General features: G+C 43.8%; 2 protein-coding genes across 2 annotated transcripts in view; both read right to left on the reverse strand.

Annotated features, from left to right (window-relative positions):
* LOC311320515 (collagen alpha-3(VI) chain-like) overlaps positions 1 to 21,819 on the reverse strand; it is a gene marked incomplete at its 5' end in the record, with an annotated part of 99,929 nt that extends 78,110 nt beyond the window's left edge. Inside the window, 6 exons of the mRNA XM_084452280.1 lie at positions 14,402 to 14,992; positions 16,099 to 16,728; positions 16,967 to 17,560; positions 18,070 to 18,669; positions 20,311 to 20,967; positions 21,735 to 21,819. Of these exons, the coding sequence (XP_084308406.1) occupies positions 14,402 to 14,992; positions 16,099 to 16,728; positions 16,967 to 17,560; positions 18,070 to 18,669; positions 20,311 to 20,967; positions 21,735 to 21,819 (3,157 nt within the window). The remainder of the gene's footprint in view (positions 1 to 14,401; positions 14,993 to 16,098; positions 16,729 to 16,966; positions 17,561 to 18,069; positions 18,670 to 20,310; positions 20,968 to 21,734) is intronic.
* LOC311319891 (collagen alpha-3(VI) chain-like) lies at positions 4 to 10,818 on the reverse strand (the record flags this gene model as incomplete). Its single annotated transcript, XM_084451521.1, has 12 exons — positions 4 to 623; positions 910 to 1,509; positions 1,825 to 2,424; positions 2,711 to 3,310; positions 3,626 to 4,225; positions 4,512 to 5,111; positions 5,426 to 6,025; positions 6,312 to 6,911; positions 7,555 to 7,645; positions 9,166 to 9,293; positions 9,894 to 10,139; positions 10,581 to 10,818. The coding sequence occupies 12 exons, from the start codon at positions 10,816 to 10,818 to the stop codon at positions 4 to 6; spliced, it is 5,523 nt and encodes a 1,840-aa protein (XP_084307647.1).
* Positions 21,820 to 22,239: the final 420 nt, after the last annotated feature.

The following is a 22,239-nucleotide window of genomic DNA, read 5'->3' on the forward strand; positions in this document are numbered from 1 at the left end:
TGACTAGAGTATCACGTTCTTACCTATCACGATCGGTGTCATGGGTGTGACTTTCACTTGGACTGTACTCAAGGAGGAGAGGAGCTGCTCTTGGATGTTGGGGAGGTCGGTAAATTCAGACACAGAGAGGACATAACTTGGGTCATTGGATATGCTCTGCAATTCTCTGCTATCAGAGCTCCTCGTTCCAATGCCAAACACCAAGACCCCAAGCTCTTTGAGGGCAGAGGCTGGTGTATCCACATTGTCAAAGGACCGTCCACCATTTAGCAATATCAGAATCTGGGGAACGCCCTCTTGGCGCCTACTTCCAGAAGGGGCGGTAAAGACATTGTCCCTGACGTACTGGAGAGCTGCCCCGGTGTTGAGGGGTCTGCCTCCTCTGTGCCTCAGCCCTCTGACAGTGGCAAAAATGTCTTCTTTTGTGGTGTATGTGTTCAGATAGAAATGAACCTCTTGGTCTCTGCCGTACTGAACCACAGAAACGCGATCATTGTTTGCACCCACATTGAGTTTCTCCACCACTCTTTGAACAAAGTCACGCATTGCTGGGAATCCATTCCTTGTGCCATCAGAACCATCCAGAAGGAATACTACATCCTTTCTGGCAGTGTCATGATCAACTGAGAAAACAGAAAAGGATTCTGTTAGTGAAACCTGCCAAATGTGGCGTCTCTGTCCCAGTCATTAAGTCTTCTCTAAACCTCTGCAGACCCTTAGACAAAACATGCTATCTAACACTGGTTGACTATCCCTACTTTTCAGGTGCAGAACAACCTTTTCAAGTTTTTTAAAATGGCTAAACATAAACCTCTTTTTCCAGTATGGCAAGGACTAAATTGAGCTTCATCTTCTATCCTGTCAGACCTGAATGTGGGCACGACTGTGGGGAAATTTGACAAAACATACCTAATACTGTTGGTGATTCTGGAGTTACATCAACGACCACTGTCTCCACCGAGGACAGAAGTTGCTGTTGGACACTGGGAAGGTCAGCGAAGTCAGACACAGACAGGGCATAACTGGGATCATGAGAGATCTTCTGCAGCTCTCTGCTGTCAGAGCTCCTGGTTCCAATTCCAAAGATCAAGACCCCGAGCTCCTTCAGAGCAGAGGCTGGTGTGTCAACATTGTCAAACGACTTTCCACTACTCAGCAGTATCAGTATCTGGGGAACACCTTCCAGACGCCTACTTCCAGCGGAAGCTGTGAACACATTGTCTTTCACATGCTGGAGCGCTGCTCCAGTGTTGAGCGGTCTTCCGCCTTTGTGCCTCAGACCTTTCACAGTGTCAACAATCTCTCCCTTTGTTGTGTACGTGTTCAGATAGAATTGGACAGCTGTGTCTCTGCTGTACTGAACCACAGAAACGCGATCTTTGTTGTCATCCACGTTCAGGTTCTCCACTATTCTTTGGACAAAGTCACGCATTGCTGGGAATCCGTTCCTAGTGCCATCAGATCCATCCAGCAAGAACACCAGGTCCCTCCTGGGAGCCTGACGCTCAACTACGGAACATCAACATCATATTTAGTTACATGACATGCTGAACAGGTGAACAATGTACAAAACAAAGACAAGCGCTTCTCTGGAAAGCATCCATTTCGCTACACATGTGGAAATGTTTTAAGTGACACAATGTGCAATGAACTGAGCTATACTGTAGCTATCACAGGGAAAATTGCTAAAGAAATTAATGTTTAAATTGAAGTCAAAACAAACGACTTCCTTGGTATCTGATCAACAGTTGCATGAAGACCTCGACTACTCCCAATCTCAGGCATGATACCCATTGGACCTTGACTAGAGTATCACGTTCTTACCTATCACGATCGGTGTCATGGGTGTGACTTTCACTTGGACTGTACTCAAGGAGGAGAGGAGCTGCTCTTGGATGTTGGGGAGGTCGGTAAATTCAGACACAGAGAGGACATAACTTGGGTCATTGGATATGCTCTGCAATTCTCTGCTATCAGAGCTCCTCGTTCCAATGCCAAACACCAAGACCCCAAGCTCTTTGAGGGCAGAGGCTGGTGTATCCACATTGTCAAAGGACCGTCCACCATTTAGCAATATCAGAATCTGGGGAACGCCCTCTTGGCGCCTACTTCCAGAAGGGGCGGTAAAGACATTGTCCCTGACGTACTGGAGAGCTGCCCCGGTGTTGAGGGGTCTGCCTCCTCTGTGCCTCAGCCCTCTGACAGTGGCAAAAATGTCTTCTTTTGTGGTGTATGTGTTCAGATAGAAATGAACCTCTTGGTCTCTGCCGTACTGAACCACAGAAACGCGATCATTGTTTGCACCCACATTGAGTTTCTCCACCACTCTTTGAACAAAGTCACGCATTGCTGGGAATCCATTCCTTGTGCCATCAGAACCATCCAGAAGGAATACTACATCCTTTCTGGCAGTGTCATGATCAACTGAGAAAACAGAAAAGGATTCTGTTAGTGAAACCTGCCAAATGTGGCGTCTCTGTCCCAGTCATTAAGTCTTCTCTAAACCTCTGCAGACCCTTAGACAAAACATGCTATCTAACACTGGTTGACTATCCCTACTTTTCAGGTGCAGAACAACCTTTTCAAGTTTTTTAAAATGGCTAAACATAAACCTCTTTTTCCAGTATGGCAAGGACTAAATTGAGCTTCATCTTCTATCCTGTCAGACCTGATTGTGGGCACGACTGTGGGGAAATTTGACAAAACATACCTAATACTGTTGGTGATTCTGGAGTTACATCAACGACCACTGTCTCCACCGAGGACAGAAGTTGCTGTTGGACACTGGGAAGGTCAGCGAAGTCAGACACAGACAGGGCATAACTGGGATCATGAGAGATCTTCTGCAGCTCTCTGCTGTCAGAGCTCCTGGTTCCAATTCCAAAGATCAAGACCCCGAGCTCCTTCAGAGCAGAGGCTGGTGTGTCAACATTGTCAAACGACTTTCCACTACTCAGCAGTATCAGTATCTGGGGAACACCTTCCAGACGCCTACTTCCAGCGGAAGCTGTGAACACATTGTCTTTCACATGCTGGAGCGCTGCTCCAGTGTTGAGCGGTCTTCCGCCTTTGTGCCTCAGACCTTTCACAGTGTCAACAATCTCTCCCTTTGTTGTGTACGTGTTCAGATAGAATTGGACAGCTGTGTCTCTGCTGTACTGAACCACAGAAACGCGATCTTTGTTGTCATCCACGTTCAGGTTCTCCACTATTCTTTGGACAAAGTCACGCATTGCTGGGAATCCGTTCCTAGTGCCATCAGATCCATCCAGCAAGAACACCAGGTCCCTCCTGGGAGCCTGACGCTCAACTACGGAACATCAACATCATATTTAGTTACATGACATGCTGAACAGGTGAACAATGTACAAAACAAAGACAAGCGCTTCTCTGGAAAGCATCCATTTCGCTACACATGTGGAAATGTTTTAAGTGACACAATGTGTACTGAACTGAGCTATACTGTAGCTATCACAGGGAAAATTGCTAAAGAAATTAATGTTTAAATTGAAGTCCAAACAAACGACTTCCTTGGTATCTGATCAACAGTTGCATGAAGACCTCGACTACTCCCAATCTCAGGCATGATACCCATTGGACCTTGACTAGAGTATCACGTTCTTACCTATCACGGTCGGTGTCATGGGTGTGACTTTCACTTGGACTGTACTCAAGGAGGAGAGGAGCTGCTCTTGGATGTTGGGGAGGTCGGTAAATTCAGACACAGAGAGGACATAACTTGGGTCATTGGATATGCTCTGCAATTCTCTGCTATCAGAGCTCCTTGTTCCAATGCCAAACACCAAGACCCCAAGCTCTTTGAGGGCAGAGGCTGGTGTATCCACATTGTCAAAGGACCGTCCACCATTTAGCAATATCAGAATCTGGGGAACACCCTCTTGGCGCCTACTTCCAGAAGGGGCGGTAAAGACATTGTCCCTGACGTACTGGAGAGCTGCCCCGGTGTTGAGGGGTCTGCCTCCTCTGTGCCTCAGCCCTCTGACAGTGGCAAAAATGTCTTCTTTTGTGGTGTATGTGTTCAGATAGAAATGAACCTCTTGGTCTCTGCCGTACTGAACCACAGAAACGCGATCATTGTTTGCACCCACATTGAGTTTCTCCACCACTCTTTGAACAAAGTCACGCATTGCTGGGAATCCATTCCTTGTGCCATCAGAACCATCCAGAAGGAATACTACATCCTTTCTGGCAGTGTCATGATCAACTGAGAAAACAGAAAAGGATTCTGTTAGTGAAACCTGCCAAATGTGGCGTCTCTGTCCCAGTCATTAAGTCTTCTCTAAACCTCTGCAGACCCTTAGACAAAACATGCTATCTAACACTGGTTGACTATCCCTACTTTTCAGGTGCAGAACAAACTTTTCAAGTTTTGATGCATGGCTAAACATGAACCTCTTTTTCCAGTATGCCAAGGACTAAATTGAGCTTCATCTTCTATCCTGTCAGACCTGATTGTGGGCACGACTGTGGGAAAATTTGACAAAACATACCTAATACTGTTGGTGATTCTGGAGTTACATCAACGACCACTGTCTCCACTGAGGACAGAAGCTGCTGTTGGACACTGGGAAGGTCAGCGAAGTCAGACACTGACAGGGCATAACTGGGATCATGAGAGATCTTCTGCAGCTCATTGCTGTCAGAGCTCCTGGTTCCAATTCCGAAGATCAAGACCCCAAGCTCCTTCAGAGCAGAGGCTGGTGTGTCAACATTGTCAAATGACCTTCCACCACTCAGCAGTATCAGTATCTGGGGAACACCTTCCAGACGCCTACTTCCAGCGGAAGCTGTGAACACATTGTCCCTCACATACTGGAGCGCTGCTCCAGTGTTGAGCGGTCTTCCGCCTTTGTGCCTCAGACCTTTCACAGTGTCAACAATCTCTCCCTTTGTTGTGTAGGTGTTCAGATAGAATTGGACAGCTGGGTCTCTGCTGTACTGAACCACTGAAACGCGATCTTTGTTGTCATCCACGCTCAGGTTCTCCACTATTCTTTGGACAAAGTCACGCATTGCTGGGAATCCGTTCCTAGTGCCATCAGATCCATCCAGCAAGAACACCAGGTCCCTCCTGGGAGCCTGACGCTCAACTACGGAACATCAACATCATATTTAGTTACATGACATGCTGAACAGTTGAACAATGTACAAAACAAAGACAAGCGCTTCTCTGGAAAGCATCCATTTCGCTGCACATGTGGAAATGTTTAAGTGACACAATGTGTAATGAACTGAGCTATACTGTAGCTATCACAGGGAAAATTGCTAAAGAAATTCATGTTTAAATTGAAGTCAAAACAAACGACTTCCTGGATATCTGATCAACAGTTGCATGAAGACCTCCACTACTCCCAATCTCAGGCATGATCCCCAATGGACCTTGACTAGAGTATCACATTCTTACCTATCACGGTCGGTGTCATGGGTGTGACTTTCACTTGGACTGTACTCAAGGAGGAGAGGAGCTGCTCTTGGATGTTGGGGAGGTCGGTAAATTCAGACACAGAGAGGACATAACTTGGGTCATTGGATATGCTCTGCAATTCTCTGCTATCAGAGCTCCTCGTTCCAATGCCAAACACCAAGACCCCAAGCTCTTTGAGGGCAGAGGCTGGTGTATCCACATTGTCAAAGGACCGTCCACCATTCAGCAATATCAGAATCTGGGGAACGCCCTCTTGGCGCCTACTTCCAGAAGGAGCGGTAAAGACATTGTCCCTCACGTACAGGAGAGCTGCCCCGGTGTTGAGGGGTCTACCTCCTCTGTGCCTCAGCCCTCTGACAGTGGCAAAAATGTCTTCTTTTGTGGTGTATGTGTTCAGAGAGAAATGAACCTCTTGGTCTCTGCCGTACTGAACCACAGAAACGCGATCATTGTTTGCACCCACATTGAGTTTCTCCACCACTCTTTGAACAAAGTCACGCATTGCTGGGAATCCATTCCTTGTGCCATCAGAACCATCCAGAAGGAATACTACATCCTTTCTGGCAGTGTCATGATCAACTGAGAAAACAGAAAAGGATTCTGTTAGTGAAACCTGCCAAATGTGGCGTCTCTGTCCCAGTCATTAAGTCTTCTCTAAACCTCTGCAGACCCTTAGACAAAACATGCTATCTAACACTGGTTGACTATCCCTACTTTTCAGGGGCAGAACAAACTTTTCAAGTGTTGATGCATGGCTAAACATGAACCTCTTTTTCCAGTATGCCAAGGACTAAATTGAGCTTCATCTTCTATCCTGTCAGACCTGATTGTGGGCACGACTGTGGGGAAAATTGACGAAACATACCTAATACTGTTGGTGATTCTGGAGTTACATCAACGACCACTGTCTCGACCGAGGACAGAAGCTGCTGTTGGACACTGGGAAGGTCAGCGAAGTCAGACACTGACAGGGCATAACTGGGATCTTGAGAGATCTTCTGCAGCTCATTGCTGTCAGAGCTCCTGGTTCCAATTCCAAAGATCAAGACCCCAAGCTCCTTCAGAGCAGAGGCTGGTGTGTCAACATTGTCAAATGACCTTCCACCACTCAGCAGTATCAGTATCTGGGGAACACCTTCCAGACGCCTACTTCCAGCGGAAGCTGTGAACACATTGTCCCTCACATGCTGGAGCGCTGCTCCAGTGTTGAGCGGTCTTCCGCCTTTGTGCCTCAGACCTTTCACAGTGTCAACAATCTCTCCCTTTGTTGTGTACGTGTTCAGATAGAATTGGACAGCTGTGTCTCTGCTGTACTGAACCACTGAAACGCGATCTTTGTTGTCATCCATGCTCAGTTTCTCAACTATTCTTTGGACAAAGTCACGCATTGCTGGGAATCCGTTACTAGTGCCATCAGATCCATCCAGCAAGAACACCAGGTCCCTCCTGGGAGCCTGACGCTCAACTACGGAACATCAAAATCATTAAATGAATTACTTGACATTACTTTAGCAAGACAGGAAAGAGATTCTCTGGTTAAAAGGAAACCATGACTTTTCTTATGCATGTGCATGTGTTTTCACAAAGTAAAGCAATGTAATTGAGCTACCAGTAAGACATACTGTATCTATAGGGAACATTACTAGACAGTTGCATGCTTAAATTTAATTCAAAACAAGAGGCTTCGTGGGATTCTAATGAGCAGATGCATTATTCCAAACCTTTCTTTCTTAACAGGATCACATTCTTACCTATCAATGTTGGTGTCATTGGTGTAACTTGCACAAGATTTCTAGTTATGGAGGAGAGGAGCCTCTCTTCGATGTTGGGGAGGTCAGTGAATTCAGGAACAGTGAGGATATAACTTGCATCTTTGGATATCCTTTGCAATTCTCTGCTATCATAGCCCCTTGTTCCAATGCTAAATATGTTGATACCATTGTCCTTTAGAGAAGATGCTGGTTCATCAACATTGTCTTTGGATGTCCCACTACTGAGGAGAATCAGAATTTGTCGAACGCCCTCCAAGTGTCGACTACCGGAGGCGGTTTGAAATATATTGTCTTTCACAAATGTTAAAGCTGTTCCGGTGTTAAGGGGTCTTCCACCTTTGTGAGAGAGCCCCCTCACAGAATTCAGCATGTCTTCCTTCCTCAAAAATGAATTCAAATAGAAATTTGCCACTGCCGAATTACTAAACTGAACCACAGCCACCCTGTCACCATTTTGTCCAACAGTGAGTTTCATTATTATTTTGTATAGGAAATCCCGAATTGCAGCAAACCCAGCTCTTGTGTTATCAGTTCCATCTAGAAGAAACACTATGTCTCTCCTATTATCATCTCCTTCCACTGTTGATATAAAAGTGAAGATAATTTAGATACTGTAATAATTTCAATCACTTTAATCACTGAACAAAGAAGATTGAAATTCAATTCACTAACAACTGGTATTGTTACAAAAACAGCACTTGTGTGTCTTACCAACTGTAGTTTCCTCCTGTGTTCTCACTTGTTCCAGTTGTGTCTCTAGCCTTTGTAGAATATTAGAAAGGTTTGCAAAATCAGGGACTGAGTAAGCATTATCTGCATGTGAGGAAACTGCTGTTATCTCCACCAAATCAGTCATTCTTGACCCTATAGCAAATGTTATGACCCCCAAAGCCTTAAGAGCACTCGAGGGACCACGGGGTGAATCTCTTGACCTGCCACCAGTCAGAAGAACAAGAATCTGATGAGCACCCTCAAGACGTCGGCTCCCAGCACTGAAAGTGAATACATTTTCCTTCACAAACTGAAGGGCTTTGCCAGTATAGTGAGGCCTTCCACCCTTAGGTCTTAGGTTTGTGATAGCTTTAAGCACATCATCTTTGTTGAAATATGTATTCAGGTTAAAGTTAAGTGCAGCATTGTTGCTATACTGCACAACAGCAACTCGATCTTTTCCTCCATTCAAATCAAACTTTTCCACCACTCTTGCAACAAATCCACGTATTTCTGTGAATATACTCCTCACGTCATCAGAACCATCAAGGAGAAAAACAATGTCTCTTTTCACACTGGGGCCTGGAACTTGAAATTAGAAATAGTCAATAATTATGTAAATGTGCACATAAACAATGCACATTTTTACAGGAACTCAACTAAATCAACAACATTCTGCTGCAAATGCAAAACTATCCTTTTAAGCTGTTCAATTCAATACCAAATGTATGTGACATCATAACTAAGTCATAGTAAAATAAAATATTCAATAATCTTACCAATAATAGATGGAAACTCAGGTGTTTCCTGAACACCACTCATGACAGCTGTCACCAAAGAGTGTATGCTGTCCAGGTTGTTAAAGTTGGCAACAGAAAAAGAATGAGCTGGTGTAAAAGATATTGTCTGCAATTCCAGGGTATCGGCCTTACTTGTTCCTATGCTTAAGGTTCTTATGCCATTTGCTCTCAATGACTGTGCTTCTCCCCTTACATCATCACTAGATCTCCCACCACTGAAGATAAATAAATATTGAGGCACCCCCTCTGAATGTCTCCCTCCAGCTGAAGCAGTGAAGATATTTTCTCTTACAAACTGCAGTGCTGTTCCAGTGTTGAGGGGTCTTCCTTGTTTGTGCCTCACAGATCTTATGGAATTCAGAACATCGTTCTTAGAAGAATACGAGTTAAAATAGAAATTGGCTGTGGCATCTCGGCTGTACTGAACAAGGGCTACTCGATCTCCTTTTTCCTCCACATTCAAACTCTCCACTAGTTTCTCTGTGAAACTCCGGATCCCTTCAAAGCCAATTCTAGAATCATAAGATCCATCAATAAGGAACACTACATCCTTTTTGTCAGAATCTGAAAGGAAGGCAAAGAGAATTTGCAGATGTACAAGAAATACACTTTTCTGAGAATTACAGAAAAGCATTTGCAGTGCCAACAGGAAATGTATAACAAAAGAACATTATTCCTTGTGACCAAAGTAACTCAGAGGCTGCATATTACCAAGTCAATGGTTAGGCCGATCTAAAAGCACATGCAAATCAAATAAGTGACCTGAAAGGTTTGATCGTACCTCAAGAAAAAATAGAACAGGCAATATCTTACCAAAACTCATTGCAGTTGACTCTGGTTGACCGGGTGCCTCATTTAACAAGGACAATAGTTTCTGCTGAATTGTTGGAAGGTCCTCAAAATCAGTGATTGTCAAGGCATAATTTGGTTCACTTGATAATGTTTGAAGTTCAAGTGTGTCAGCCTTTTCTGTGCCAATACCAATTGAAATAACTCCAATTTTTTTCAGTTTTGAGACTGGAGTTCTTATGTCATCTCTAGATCTTCCACCACTCAGCATTATCAGCATCTGTGGAACTCCTTCCTGGAGTCTGCTTCCAGAGGTTTGAGTAAAGATGATGTCAATCACAAACTGGAGAGCTGCTCCAATGTTAAGGGGATAACCTCCTTTGTGCCTCAGGGCTCTTATTGCATGTAAAACACTGTCGTTTGTTGAGTACATGTTGAAATTGAAATTGGTTTCTGCTGCATCGCTGTATTGAACCACAGAAACACGGTCTTTGTTCACATCTACATTGAGTTTCTCCACCACTCTCTGCACAAAGTCTTTAATATCAGGGAATCTTCTTTGGGAACCATCAGAGCCATCAAGTAAAAATACAATGTCCCTTCTGTTCTTGTTGTCATCTGCTGCAATCATAAGTAGTCATGAATATGTTAATAACCATTCATGAGGAAGACAAAACCTTTCCTGTAGTTGGGTAACAAATTGCAACATTATGCTAAACTCATCAACATTCTACAGTGTAATACTTAAAGGATACATAATATTGGTGGCAATTGCAGTCTTACCCATTAATTTAGGCAAGTTAGTGGGCAATTCAACTCTCTCAATGGCAGAGAGCATTTGCTGTTGAATGTTTGGGAGATCATTAAAATCTGGTGCAAAGAAAGCATGGCTGGGTTGAAATGAAATCGTTTGTAGTTCAAGTGTATCTGCATTCCTTATTCCAACCACCAATGCCTTCACACCAATTCCTTTCAAATTTGTGACTGCATTTCTGACATCATCACTGGACCGGCCCCCAGTCAGTAGAATCAGTATCTGGGAAACTCCCTCCTCACGCCTACTTCCAGCGGAGGTGGTGAACACATTGTCCCTGACGTACTGGAGAGCAGCACCGGTGTTGAGGGGTCTGCCTCCCTTGTGCCTGAGGCCTCTAATAGTGTCCATAACATCTTGCTTGGCCGTGTATGTGTTCAGATGGAAATTGACCACTTGGTCTCTACTATATTGAGCCACTGAAACTCGATCTTTGTTCTCATCCACGTTGAGTTTCTCCACAACTCTTTGAACAAAGTCACGCATTGCCTCAAATCCATTTTGAGTTTCATCAGAGCCATCCAGTAAAAACACAACATCCCGTTGCAATGATCCAGTGTTATCTGGAGATATACAGTATGAATGTAATTGATTTGTCATGGATAATGCTAAATTATAAAGCTACATTTTGACTAGTAAATTCAACACTATTGTTACATATAATAAGAATTTGACCAACAAAGCCATGTGCAATCATTCCCAACATCAAACTGTATACAGAAAAATCAAAAGGAATACAGCATAGGAGAGAGAAAATTGACTTAATGAGAAAAAACATACCTAGTACAGCTGGTTGATGTAATCTTGGCTGACGAGGGACCCTTTTTACAAGTGACAAAAGTTGCTGTAGGATGCTTAGAAGGTCTTTAAACGAAGGGACAGAGATTGCATAAGAGGGAGTAAGTGCAATCATCTGGAGCTGGAGGATTTCGGCAAATCTTGACCCAATAGTGAATGCTACAATTCCGTTTTGTTTCAAAGCTATTGCAGCACCCCCAATGTCATCTTGAGATCTCCGCCCACTCAGCAGGATCAATATCTGAGGGACACCCTCTGGGCCTCTACTTCCAGAGGAGGCAGTAAAGACATTATTCCTCACATAATCCAGAGCTGCCCCAGTGTTGAGGGTTCCTCCCCCTTTATGCTTTAGGTTTCCAATAGCATTTAGAACATGTTGTTTTTCTGAGTATGTGTTCAGAAAGAAATGGGCCTCTGGATCACTGCTGTACTGGACCACAGAGACCCTATCTTTGTCCTCCTTGACACTGAATGTGTCCACTACTCTTTGGACAAAGTAACACATCGCTTGAAATTCAGTCCTGGTATCGTCAGAGCCATCCAATAGAAATACTATGTCTCTTTGTGCAGCATCTAATTCAACTAAGAAAAAAAACATTGAAACACATGTTTATAGATAAGCTGCTCCAGATATACATCAATGAAAGTATACATGAAAATTAATAAATGTCAATACTTTGTTATATTTCTATACTTGGACACAAACAACGATTCCATGCAAAGAAACAGAATGTGTAGGCTAGTATTAGTTAAAGTTGCCTTCAATATATAAAAAAAACATTTAAGAAAGCTTGCAGATGAGGAAATTCTCAATCATTGAAAAAGAACAATAAGAAAGTGAAATCAAAAGCTCCACTTCCATGAACGAAAGGAGGAGGAAGGGAAAGTATATGAAGAATATATAACTTCAAGATTCAAAATCAAGTCAATGATAGTGGTATCATTGGCTCAAGGAAGAGCTTAAGCTGCAAGGGCAGGAATGTATAGTTCACGGATGTCCTTCCAACGCTGAAGTGAATAATGGTATGTGTATGGCAATGGGTAAGAAGCAAAGTATTTTTGTTTACACAACTACAAGTATGACTACATACAGCATAACCATTCAGACCTGGCCTCTAGTCAAAGCAGGCAGTTTGAGGAAAATGAAACTGATCCACTGATTATCTTCAAAGGATGATAGTTTCATAAGAATTCAAACCATTCGAGGCCAATAGTTAGGGGGGAAGCATCGACATCGCAGGTAGACAACTTGATTCTTGAGTGAGAATCATGACAGCTCTTACCAACAATGGTGGGGGGTTCAATTCCCATTTTTGATTGGACAAAAGCAAGGATCTCCGGCTGTATGGACAAAAGTTCACCAAAGACGGGGAGATTGAAAAGGATTCTTGAGGAGAAGGCTATTTTCTGCAACTCCAGCTCACTTGCATTTTTCATCCCAATAGCAAAAGATAGTACTCCAAGACTTTTCAGATCAGACGCTGCAGCTGCAACATCATCATTTGACTCGCCTGCCGTTAACAAAAACAGAACTTGAGGAACCCCATCCAGGCGTCTGCTACCAGCGGAGGGAGTGAAAATGTTGTCTCTGACAAACTCAAGTGCAGTCCCGGTGTTTCGGGGACCTCCTCCTTTATGCCGGAGGCTCCTCACAGCATAGATGACGGCCCTCTTGGTGTTGTGAGTTTTAAGGTTGAAGTAGTCCTCAGCATCATCACTGTACTGCACAACAGCAACTCTAACATGTTCCCCATCAATGTCCAGGTCACTGGCCATTCTTCGTATAAACTCTCGGATGGCAGGCAAACCGTTTCTGGCGTCGTCTGAGCCGTCAAGGAGAAACACTATGTCCCTTTTGTTGCCCCCTGTATCAACTAGGGTGTAAATATAGATAGAGATGGAACATATTGTCTAACATTCAAGCTTCAAAATAGGTATGCAGATTCTAGAAGAAGATAGACATATGTTGTCCCAACTTCTATGTAAATCGTACTTGTATAAACTAATATAAAGGACCATTTAGTTTCTGGACACAAGTTTCTCTACAGATCACTAATTACTAATACATAGTTGTTTTAGCAATATATCTGCATGATAAGCTGGAATGCAAAATTCTGATTTAAGAGTCAACTGCTCTACAAGGTATCATCACAAGCAGAATGATAAAAGAATCATCTTTTCATCAGAAAAGTTGCCAAGTATGGCATTAAAACCCAACACTGGGTTGATGTAAGAAATGACAGTGAAAAAATTGCTGAAAAAAGGATGAAGAATAATGAAAGGAAAGGTTTTAGAGACATTATTTGTTAGAAAGAAAGCACACGAATGGCTAGCCCATAGAAGCCAAAGACAGAAAATTACCAATTTCAAAGAGGAGAAGAAAATAGACCTACTATAGCATTTTCTGTTTCACACAACTTAAAGCAGGTGTTATTCATTTTTATCATGCTTAAATTCTGGGATAGTGGCAGACGTCAGGAATATAGTATGCTACTTGATATCAGCATACTCATACCCAAGATGAGGACTTACCTGCTAAATCAGGGATTTCAGATATCACAGATTCCTCTGTGTCATTGGTCAGGCTTTTAAGAGAAGCAACAAGCTGTGGCTGGATTGAGGGCAACTCAGAGAACTCAGTGACCTGGTAGGTGAAACCAGGTTTAAAGGAAATCATTTCCAACTCACGGAGATTGGCATCTCCTACTCCGACCCCCATAGACATAATTTCATGATCTTTAAGAGCTATAGCAGGGCCTTTTACATAATCTCTGGATTGCCTGCTACTCAAAAGAATGAGGATCTGGGGCACGCCATCAAGTCGCCTACTCCCCGAGGAGGAGGTGAAAACATTGTGCCTCACAAACTGTAGTGCTGCCCCAGTGTTAAGGGTCCTTCCACCCTTGTGCCTTAGATTCTTAATGGCATTTTTAACTGCATCCTTTGTTTTGTGAGAATTCAGATAGAAATTGGCTGCCGGTTTGTCAGCATATTGAACCACTGAGACTCTGTCTTTGTTCTCATCCACACTGAGTTTCTCCACTATACTCATAACAAAGTCTCGCACTGCTGGAAATCCATTTCTAGTGCCATCAGAGCCATCCAGCAGGAATACAATATCTCTTTTTACAGGTTCAGCATTTACTGAGACACAACAAAAGAGGTATGTTTAGAGAAACAAGCATCAAAGCACAGCATCGCAATTGATTCAGAGCGTTTAAGTTGGAAGGCACTTCACACAACACACTACATGAGAAAATGTTTATCTTACCTTTCTGAAGGATGACTTGCAGCTGATCCTTGGGGAGGCTCACATAGTTTTTGAGTTGTTGTTGCACAGAGTCGAGCTCACTGAATTCCTTCACGTTGAAGGCAAAGGAGGGGTTATGTGAAATGGCCTCGATCTGCTTAGGGTCTGCATCCTTGACACCAACACCAAAAGGTACCACTCCATCTGTCTTTAAGGCACCGGCTGGCTCCTTCACACTATCCCTTGACTTGCCTGCGCTCAAAACTATCAGAAACTGGGGGACTTGTTGAGCTCCACGGCTGCCATGTTTTTCTGACAAGATGGTGTCCTTCATAAATTTCAAGGCAACTCCTGTGTTGAGACTCCGACCACCGGCCAGACTGAGTGAATTGACTGCTCTCATTACCTCATCTTTGGTCCGATAAGTGTTCAGGTAGAAGTTGGGTGATGGTGATTCACTATGTTGGACAACTGAAACCCGTACACGGTCAATTCCAATATCAAGAGGCTCAATGACTTTGACGATGAAGTCCCGGATGTAGGGGAAATCTGCTCTGACATTATCAGAGCCATCAATCAGGAATGCCACATCTCTCTCGTTTCCTTTGACAACTGGAATAGAAGATGACAGGAAAGACTTTTTAGTTGTCTCAATGTACAGTATGAGTAATGCATGCACCAGCATTATCCACATTGATTTAGATGAGGGCTGTCAATTTAAAGCATTAAGTATTTAAATCAATTATGGACAAAAATAATGTGCAAAAAAGTAATGCAAATTAATTAGGAAATAAAATGATATATATATAAAGAGAGGAAGATTTATTAATTAATTTTGCCCAGCTGACCCCATAGGCTATGTCATATGTTGCACAATGTGTCATTGCCTAGACCTGGTCCAGGGCAGTATACTATTCGGGGCTATACCCCGATATATCACCCTGCAAGGAACCATTCATTGTACCATTGACTTTTGTCACTCGGTTTGCAGTAGCCACCTTGGAGAAAAGGCTTTTATCAAACTTCGTTTGACCCTCAGAATGGAACATTTTGACATAAAAAAGGCCCAGATTGAACACTTGATACGAAAATGGTTATATGCATTCTCTGCAAGAAAGAATTTGCGTAACATCGGAGTAATTCTATAACGTATCACCTCAATGCAAAGAATAACTTCTGCAGCAGTCAGCCCAGCCCCAGCTGCTACAAGCGACGAGCTTCGCCAAACCAAGCTTAAACTGAAAAGCCGTCAAAAATCCACCAGCTGTATGACACCGAAAATAAAATGAAAGCTGCACAAGCCGAATTTGTTGCTCAGATTGACTGATACCCGGACACAGAGAAGACATAATTGTTAATTAGTATTGTAAATAATTTAATTAAACAATATGCTGACTTCTAAAGCCACCATTTGTACGGTCTATTCAGTGCTTTGCTCGTCTACCACAATAATGTAATGTCTTTGAATTGAAATATCTTAATTTGGAGGCTTTTCCCAGCAAATATTGATATGTGTGATTATTTGTGATTCGATTAATTAATTACAGATCATGTCATTATTTTATTTTTTTATCGATTGACAGCCCTAATTTAGATCTTTCCTATTCTTGAATATTATGGTGAATGACGTGAGTATTCAAGTCGATATATTCATCATTCATTTCTATCAATTTGTCACACCTACAAAATCCTTTTTATTTGAGACAATCACAACTTACCAGGTGGCTCCTCGTGTGTTCCCTCAGTCACATCGGTATCACCGACCACAGTAACCAAAGGGGTCATGATCCGCTCCACAACCTTTGGCAGGCCAGAGAAGCTTGTTTGATGGTAAGCCAAGTTTGGAACAAATGCAACTGTTCTCAGTAAGCCTTCGTCTGCCTGACCAGCACTGACTGTGAAGGTCAGAACACCTGCCAACGCCACCTTGTCTGCTATCCTCTTAACCTGGTCTTGGGATGGGCCACCGGTAACCAGGACCAGCACCTGCTGGACACCTTGATTCTTCCGAGACCCGGCAGAGGGCTGGAAAATGTTGCCTAGGGCGTAATCCATGGCAGCTCCCGTGTTCAGGACGGAGCCCCCCATTAGGCTGAGTTGCGAGATGCTGTTCAGTACATCCTGTTTGTTGGAGTAGGTGTTGAGATAGTACTCAATCTTGGGGGTGTCCGCGAACTGCATGAGGCCAATGCGGACCCTGTCAGGCCGAACATCCAGACGGCTGACGACAGCGGTGATGAAATCCTGCACGTATGGGAGGTTGTGACTCCCTATGTAACTTGAGCCGTCCACAAGGAAGACGATGTCTCGTACCACTCGTTGGGTCTCCACTGTTGTGATCTCAATCACTGAAGAGAAACAAAACACACAGCGGGAACAAAAAGACAACAGATAATGATGGTGTTTGATAAACCTCAGTTTGATTTAAATACATATTTCTGTACATATTTTAATCAGATTAAGCAATACAACTTCAAATTCACTTAAAGTTATGAATTCTGGAACTTTAAAAATACTGATAAAGATGTATTGGAAAAGATGTGGTGGATTAATAGGTGATGGACAGCGATAATTGTAATACAGTACCTGGTTCTGTGGGCCCTTCGGTCACAACCACCCCCGATAGAGTGGAGAGCGGTGAGACAATCTGCTTAGGTTGGCGCAACAGGATGCGGAAGTCCTTGACCATGAAAACCAAGCTCTCTTCAAAGGCGATGCGCTTCAGCTCCTGCTCCTCTGCAGTCTTGGAGCCAGCGGCCAGGGTGAGCACCCCCATGCGCTGCAGGGCCTCGGCAGGCTGCTCCACACTGTCGCTGGACTTCTTACTGGTCATCAACAGCACCAACTGGGGCACGCCCTGCTGAATACGACTGCCCTTGTTCTGTTGCAGCATGTTGGTCCTCACAAAGTCCAGGGCCGCTCCGATGTTCACACTCTGTCCAGATCTCGGTTTGATTCGGCCAAGCGCACCGGTCAAGTCCTCCTTCGATCCGAAAGAGTTCAGGTCGATCTCCAGTCTAGGGGCGTTGCTGAACAGGGCCACGCCCACTTGAACTTGATTTGGTCCAATTGGCATAGAGTCAACAAACCTCTTGATGAACTCACGTACGGCATTGATAAGTGTTGGGCCCATGGTGCTGTCGATAAGGAAAATAATGTCCCTTGGTCCAACTGCAAAGGCTGAAAGAGAATACTGTAGTGTTAGACAAAATATTTAAAGTTGCAGGAATGTGTGACAAGCTCTTGAAGAAAGATGCTATAAAGAAATATAAACTTATCAACTTTAAATATTTGTTTGATCCAATGTAACTCATGAAAAAAGTAACCCGAAGGAAACTTAATTGTGGGGATTGTGAAAACTGATACTGAAGTGATATGCTCTCAAATTCCACAAAGCCCGGGCCCATTTTGTGATGATGGTTCCTATAACAATCACAATGGGCAAGATTGATTCAAAATGCAGCATCCATTCTGTTGGGTCTAAGATTCATGTGCCATTTCTCCATTAGGTGCATTATATACTGTACATCGTTTTGAGGGCAAATTCTTACCTTGAACATGGTATCAGCCACCACAAGAATGACTTTGACAAAGGTCTCTTTTACATGGCAAGTGAATTGTTTTGTCATGAACTTTCCCATGCCCCAAAACCACCACCAAGTCCCCTCCCTACCTTAGAAGTTACATACCTTCTGTGAACTCAGTCTGAACGACAATGGTGCGCTGGGCCACCCCGTTAATGTATGGCAGCAGCTGGTCACCCATGCCTGCTACCGCTCTGAAATCAGGGGCCGACAGAACAAAGCTCTTGTCTGTGGCGACCGTCTCCAGTTCGGCTGTGGCCGTGCGGTCGCCCACCACCACGCCAAACGTGATAACGCTCGCTTGCTTAAGGGCCCTGTCGCCCATGCCAGTATCGTCGGTGGATGGACCAGCACTGATAATCACCAGGGCCTGTGGCACCCCTTCCTCCGCCCTTCCCCCCGCCGACTCGCTTAACAGGGTTTCCGCCACGTCCTCCAAGGCCGCCCCGAGGTTAGCCTCGTCACCGCCTGTGAAGGTGAGGCCCTTCACAGCATCCAGGACCGCAGCTTTGCTTTGGTAACTATTTAGATAGAACTGAATCTCTGGGTCAGCACTATATAGGGCCAAGGCTACCCGTATAGTGTCCCTGCCCACATCAAGGCCCTCAATGATTCTCACAGCCAAATCACGCACATGAGGGAAGTTGGCCGCTCCAACGTTCTCTGATCCGTCAATTAAGAGTACTAGGTCGGCTGTTTCTTGTGCTTTAAGGGGAGAGAAAGAGAGAGACAAAACAGAACAAAATGCCAAATGTGAAAGTGTTAAAACAGGGAAAGAGAAAAAACAGACAACGTGCTGGCACATTATTGCATGTGTAAAGTAACATTCATGGTGAACACTCCATCATAAAACATCAAACATCACAAAAGCACATCATACTGCATGTAGGCTGAACCAAGGAGTCTCTAAATATGTATGTAAATCAGTCTGTGTTTACTGTTGTGTTGTAGAATAGTATAATAGTAGACTATGTGATGTTTATGTGGCATTTTTTTCAAGAAGAGGTAGTACAGCAGTGTGACCTTAACTAACAAAAGTCTAGCTTGCACAGATTCGGTGCTATGAGTGTCTGTGTATATGTAATGGGATATGCTATATATGTTATGTTACATTTCTGTTCTACTGTTGGCTATATGATTCTATGTCACTAGTTCCATTGAGTTCAGCCACCCCATGCAGACTCATGTTACAGACCTCAGATAATGTGACCAGTCATGGCCCTGTGGCTCATCCTTGTTGCTTGAGAGCACCTACCATGATATTGACATCATGATATCAACAATTACTTACATAAACTCTTTCCTATCGCATCAGGATCAACTACATCTGACTTTTTGTTCTTTTTATGTGAAATCCCCCTTTAGGTGTCCCAAGTTTCATGTGATGTCAATAATAAAAATAAAAAACTAGGGTTAGGGTTAGCTAACTATCTCCGCTGCAGGTCAAGGATGAGTCCAGGCAGGTTCATCACTGTTTCAGTTGTAGAATATTGTGCACATATTTTACACACTTATGAAGACATTAACTGATAAACACACAAACACAATAAACAAGACACACAAGCAGTGGTGGGTGGTTGGTTAGCCATCGTTAAAAGCTGATCACTTTGTGTCTGAAGATCTTTTTTGAAAGAGAGTGTGTCATTGCTATTAGTTAACTTTTCAACTCGGGATGAAAATGTATAATAGTGTAGAGTATATATTGCATAAGGATATTCTACTTGTAGGGGTTCAGGACTTATCTTTACAATATGAACACAAGGTTTTATGGGGTTAAAGTTGTGTGTTGAGAGAAGGAGAGAGATAGACAGCGACTGAGGAGAGAAAGAGAGAATGCAGAGACAAAGAAAGACCTACTGTGGTGATGACTATGCTGTAATGCTGTGTGACTTTAGTCTGTAGTATTGTGTCAACTTTGCTGTATTGCTAAAACACTATACTGGTTTATTTGTCGTGTTTACAGTATATACTTCCAGTATTAATACAGTATTATTTGACTGAGATTACTTGCTCTCAGATCATGCTCAAGCATCTTTACATGGCTTTACTTAGTCATACATTAGCAGCCGCCATGTTCATCAAAAGCCCTCATCTGAGAAGTATTAGGAGTGTCAATCACATGCAATCCTGAAGGTGATTAAAAAGTGTTATGGGCAAATTAAACATGATGAGAAATCAAGTGATGTTAATGGTTCTGGTGGAAGGTAAATTATGGGTTATTGCCTTGTTAAAAATACCCTTAATCATGTTCATTCTCGATATAGTCGTGGCTACATTCACAGCAGAGTTTCTTCCATAGGACGCATGGGCATTAGTATGGTAGTGGCACAGGCCCCCTTGCGTTACCTGTCATATCTCCAACCAATCGTCTGGCTTCGGCCGCCACAGGGGCTTTGACTGCCACAGGGGCACCGACCCCGGCCTGGGTCACTGCCCCACACAGTCCCACCACTAAGTCTTGGATAATGTTCCCCAAGGCCGGGAAAGAGTCTACGCTGAACATGTGAGCATTGTGCGGCTCGCTAGCCATCTCCCTGAGCTCCCAGTCCACGGCGTCCTGCACCCCCACCGCAAACACCTCCACGCCCGCCAGATGTAGCACTTGGGCTGGCTCGGCCACGTCGTCCTGGGAGCGCCCGTCTGTCAGGACGAGCAGCGCCTGGGCCACACCTTCACCGGCACGGCTGCCTGTGGCGGCGTTTAGGTGGGTCCGGATGACGAAGTCCAGGCCCAGGCCCGTCTTGGTCCCCCCACCCCGGTAAACCATAGCCTCGATGTGCCCCAGGACCTCCCGGTGAGATCGGTATGTGTTGAGTTGGAACTCGGTTTTGGGCGAGCCACTGTACTGCACCAGGGCGAATTTAAACCTTGTCCCTCCGCCCTGATGCAGAGCTTTTACAACGCTGTACAGAAACTGTCTGACGTACTCAAAGTTCTCATGTCCCATGCTCCAGGACGAATCCACTAGAAAGTATATATCAGCAGCCAGCCCTTGTGCACAATCTTTAAAAGAGAAAATCCAGTTTTGAGGACTCTCATAGAGCAGCCAGAGGGGCCAAGCCCAGTGGATTGAGTCTTGTCCCAACCATGTTAAGGTCAGCACTAGCATTGCAGGATAATAATATTCTGAACTTTTTCTAAAACAGTACCAAGAACATGTGAGCTCATCTACTCACTACCATAAGCAACCGATAACACACCCTAAACATCCCACTTGATTAATAATGTGAAGCCTTGAAACGATCCCCAGGTTGTACCTCAGGCCCTCAAATCATATCATATGAAGCCCATTGCTGTTCCTGCAACACAGCACTCCTCTCACACTACACTAGCCTTTTTTTTTCTTTCAAAAATAGAACAAACCTTCAACCATGAAAATAAAATAAAAATCCAGCTCAACAGAAAAGCTCAAACAAATATGGATCTTCATTGCTCATCATTGCAAATACGTTAGGGGTTCAATCTCAGACTGTTTGGCAGAAATTACTTATTACTCATTAGATCATGTTCAGATGAACCAGAGGACAGAGTCAAATGAACTTGACATTACCTGGAAGGGCACAGGTACAGATGATGCTTTCCAAGTAATATTAAGATCAACGGATATCTGAAGTGCCAAAAAGTGTATGTTGAGCATTGCTGATTTCCAGTAAACTGAACCAATAATGTGTGAATATGGCCCTTTGTACTGTCATTTAGGTCTGGAATAATAGGACGGTACCATATAGGCTTACAGCTGAGGTGAACTGCAGAGAGAGTGGTTAACTTACCTTCCTGAGCATCAAGTTTAGGCATCATTCCTGCAAACAGGACACCGAGGAGAGTGCACAGCGGTAACAACCGATGCTTCGCCATCTTCTACCTCACCAGTAAGGACACCTGCAATCCAACAGAACAGACATCATTGGGGCATCTGAAATGTGGTTGTCATAATATAGATTATACTGTACATATATATATATATATATATATATATATATATATATCCTCTTTGTTTTTATTCTCCTGCCTTAACCACACATAACATTACGTACAGTAGGCATACTTCCGAAAGCCAAGAGCATGTTTGGGGTTATATTTACCTTCAACTCACCATAGGAGAAAAAGCGTCATACTGCCATCCCTATGAGCATGTGCTGAAAGATGTGATCTCCTGCTACCAGAATGTCAGGCTGGCCAAGTCTACACAGCGGTCTAACACTGGTTTATGCCTTTCTGCCTTGACCACATCAACATCAAGTCCTAACAAGTGAATTCCTCTGGCTCAGGGTTCAA

The sequence above is a fragment of the Borostomias antarcticus genome (genome assembly GCF_949987555.1).
Source record: "Borostomias antarcticus genome assembly, chromosome: 17".
Taxonomy (NCBI): Eukaryota; Metazoa; Chordata; class Actinopteri; order Stomiiformes; family Stomiidae; genus Borostomias; species Borostomias antarcticus.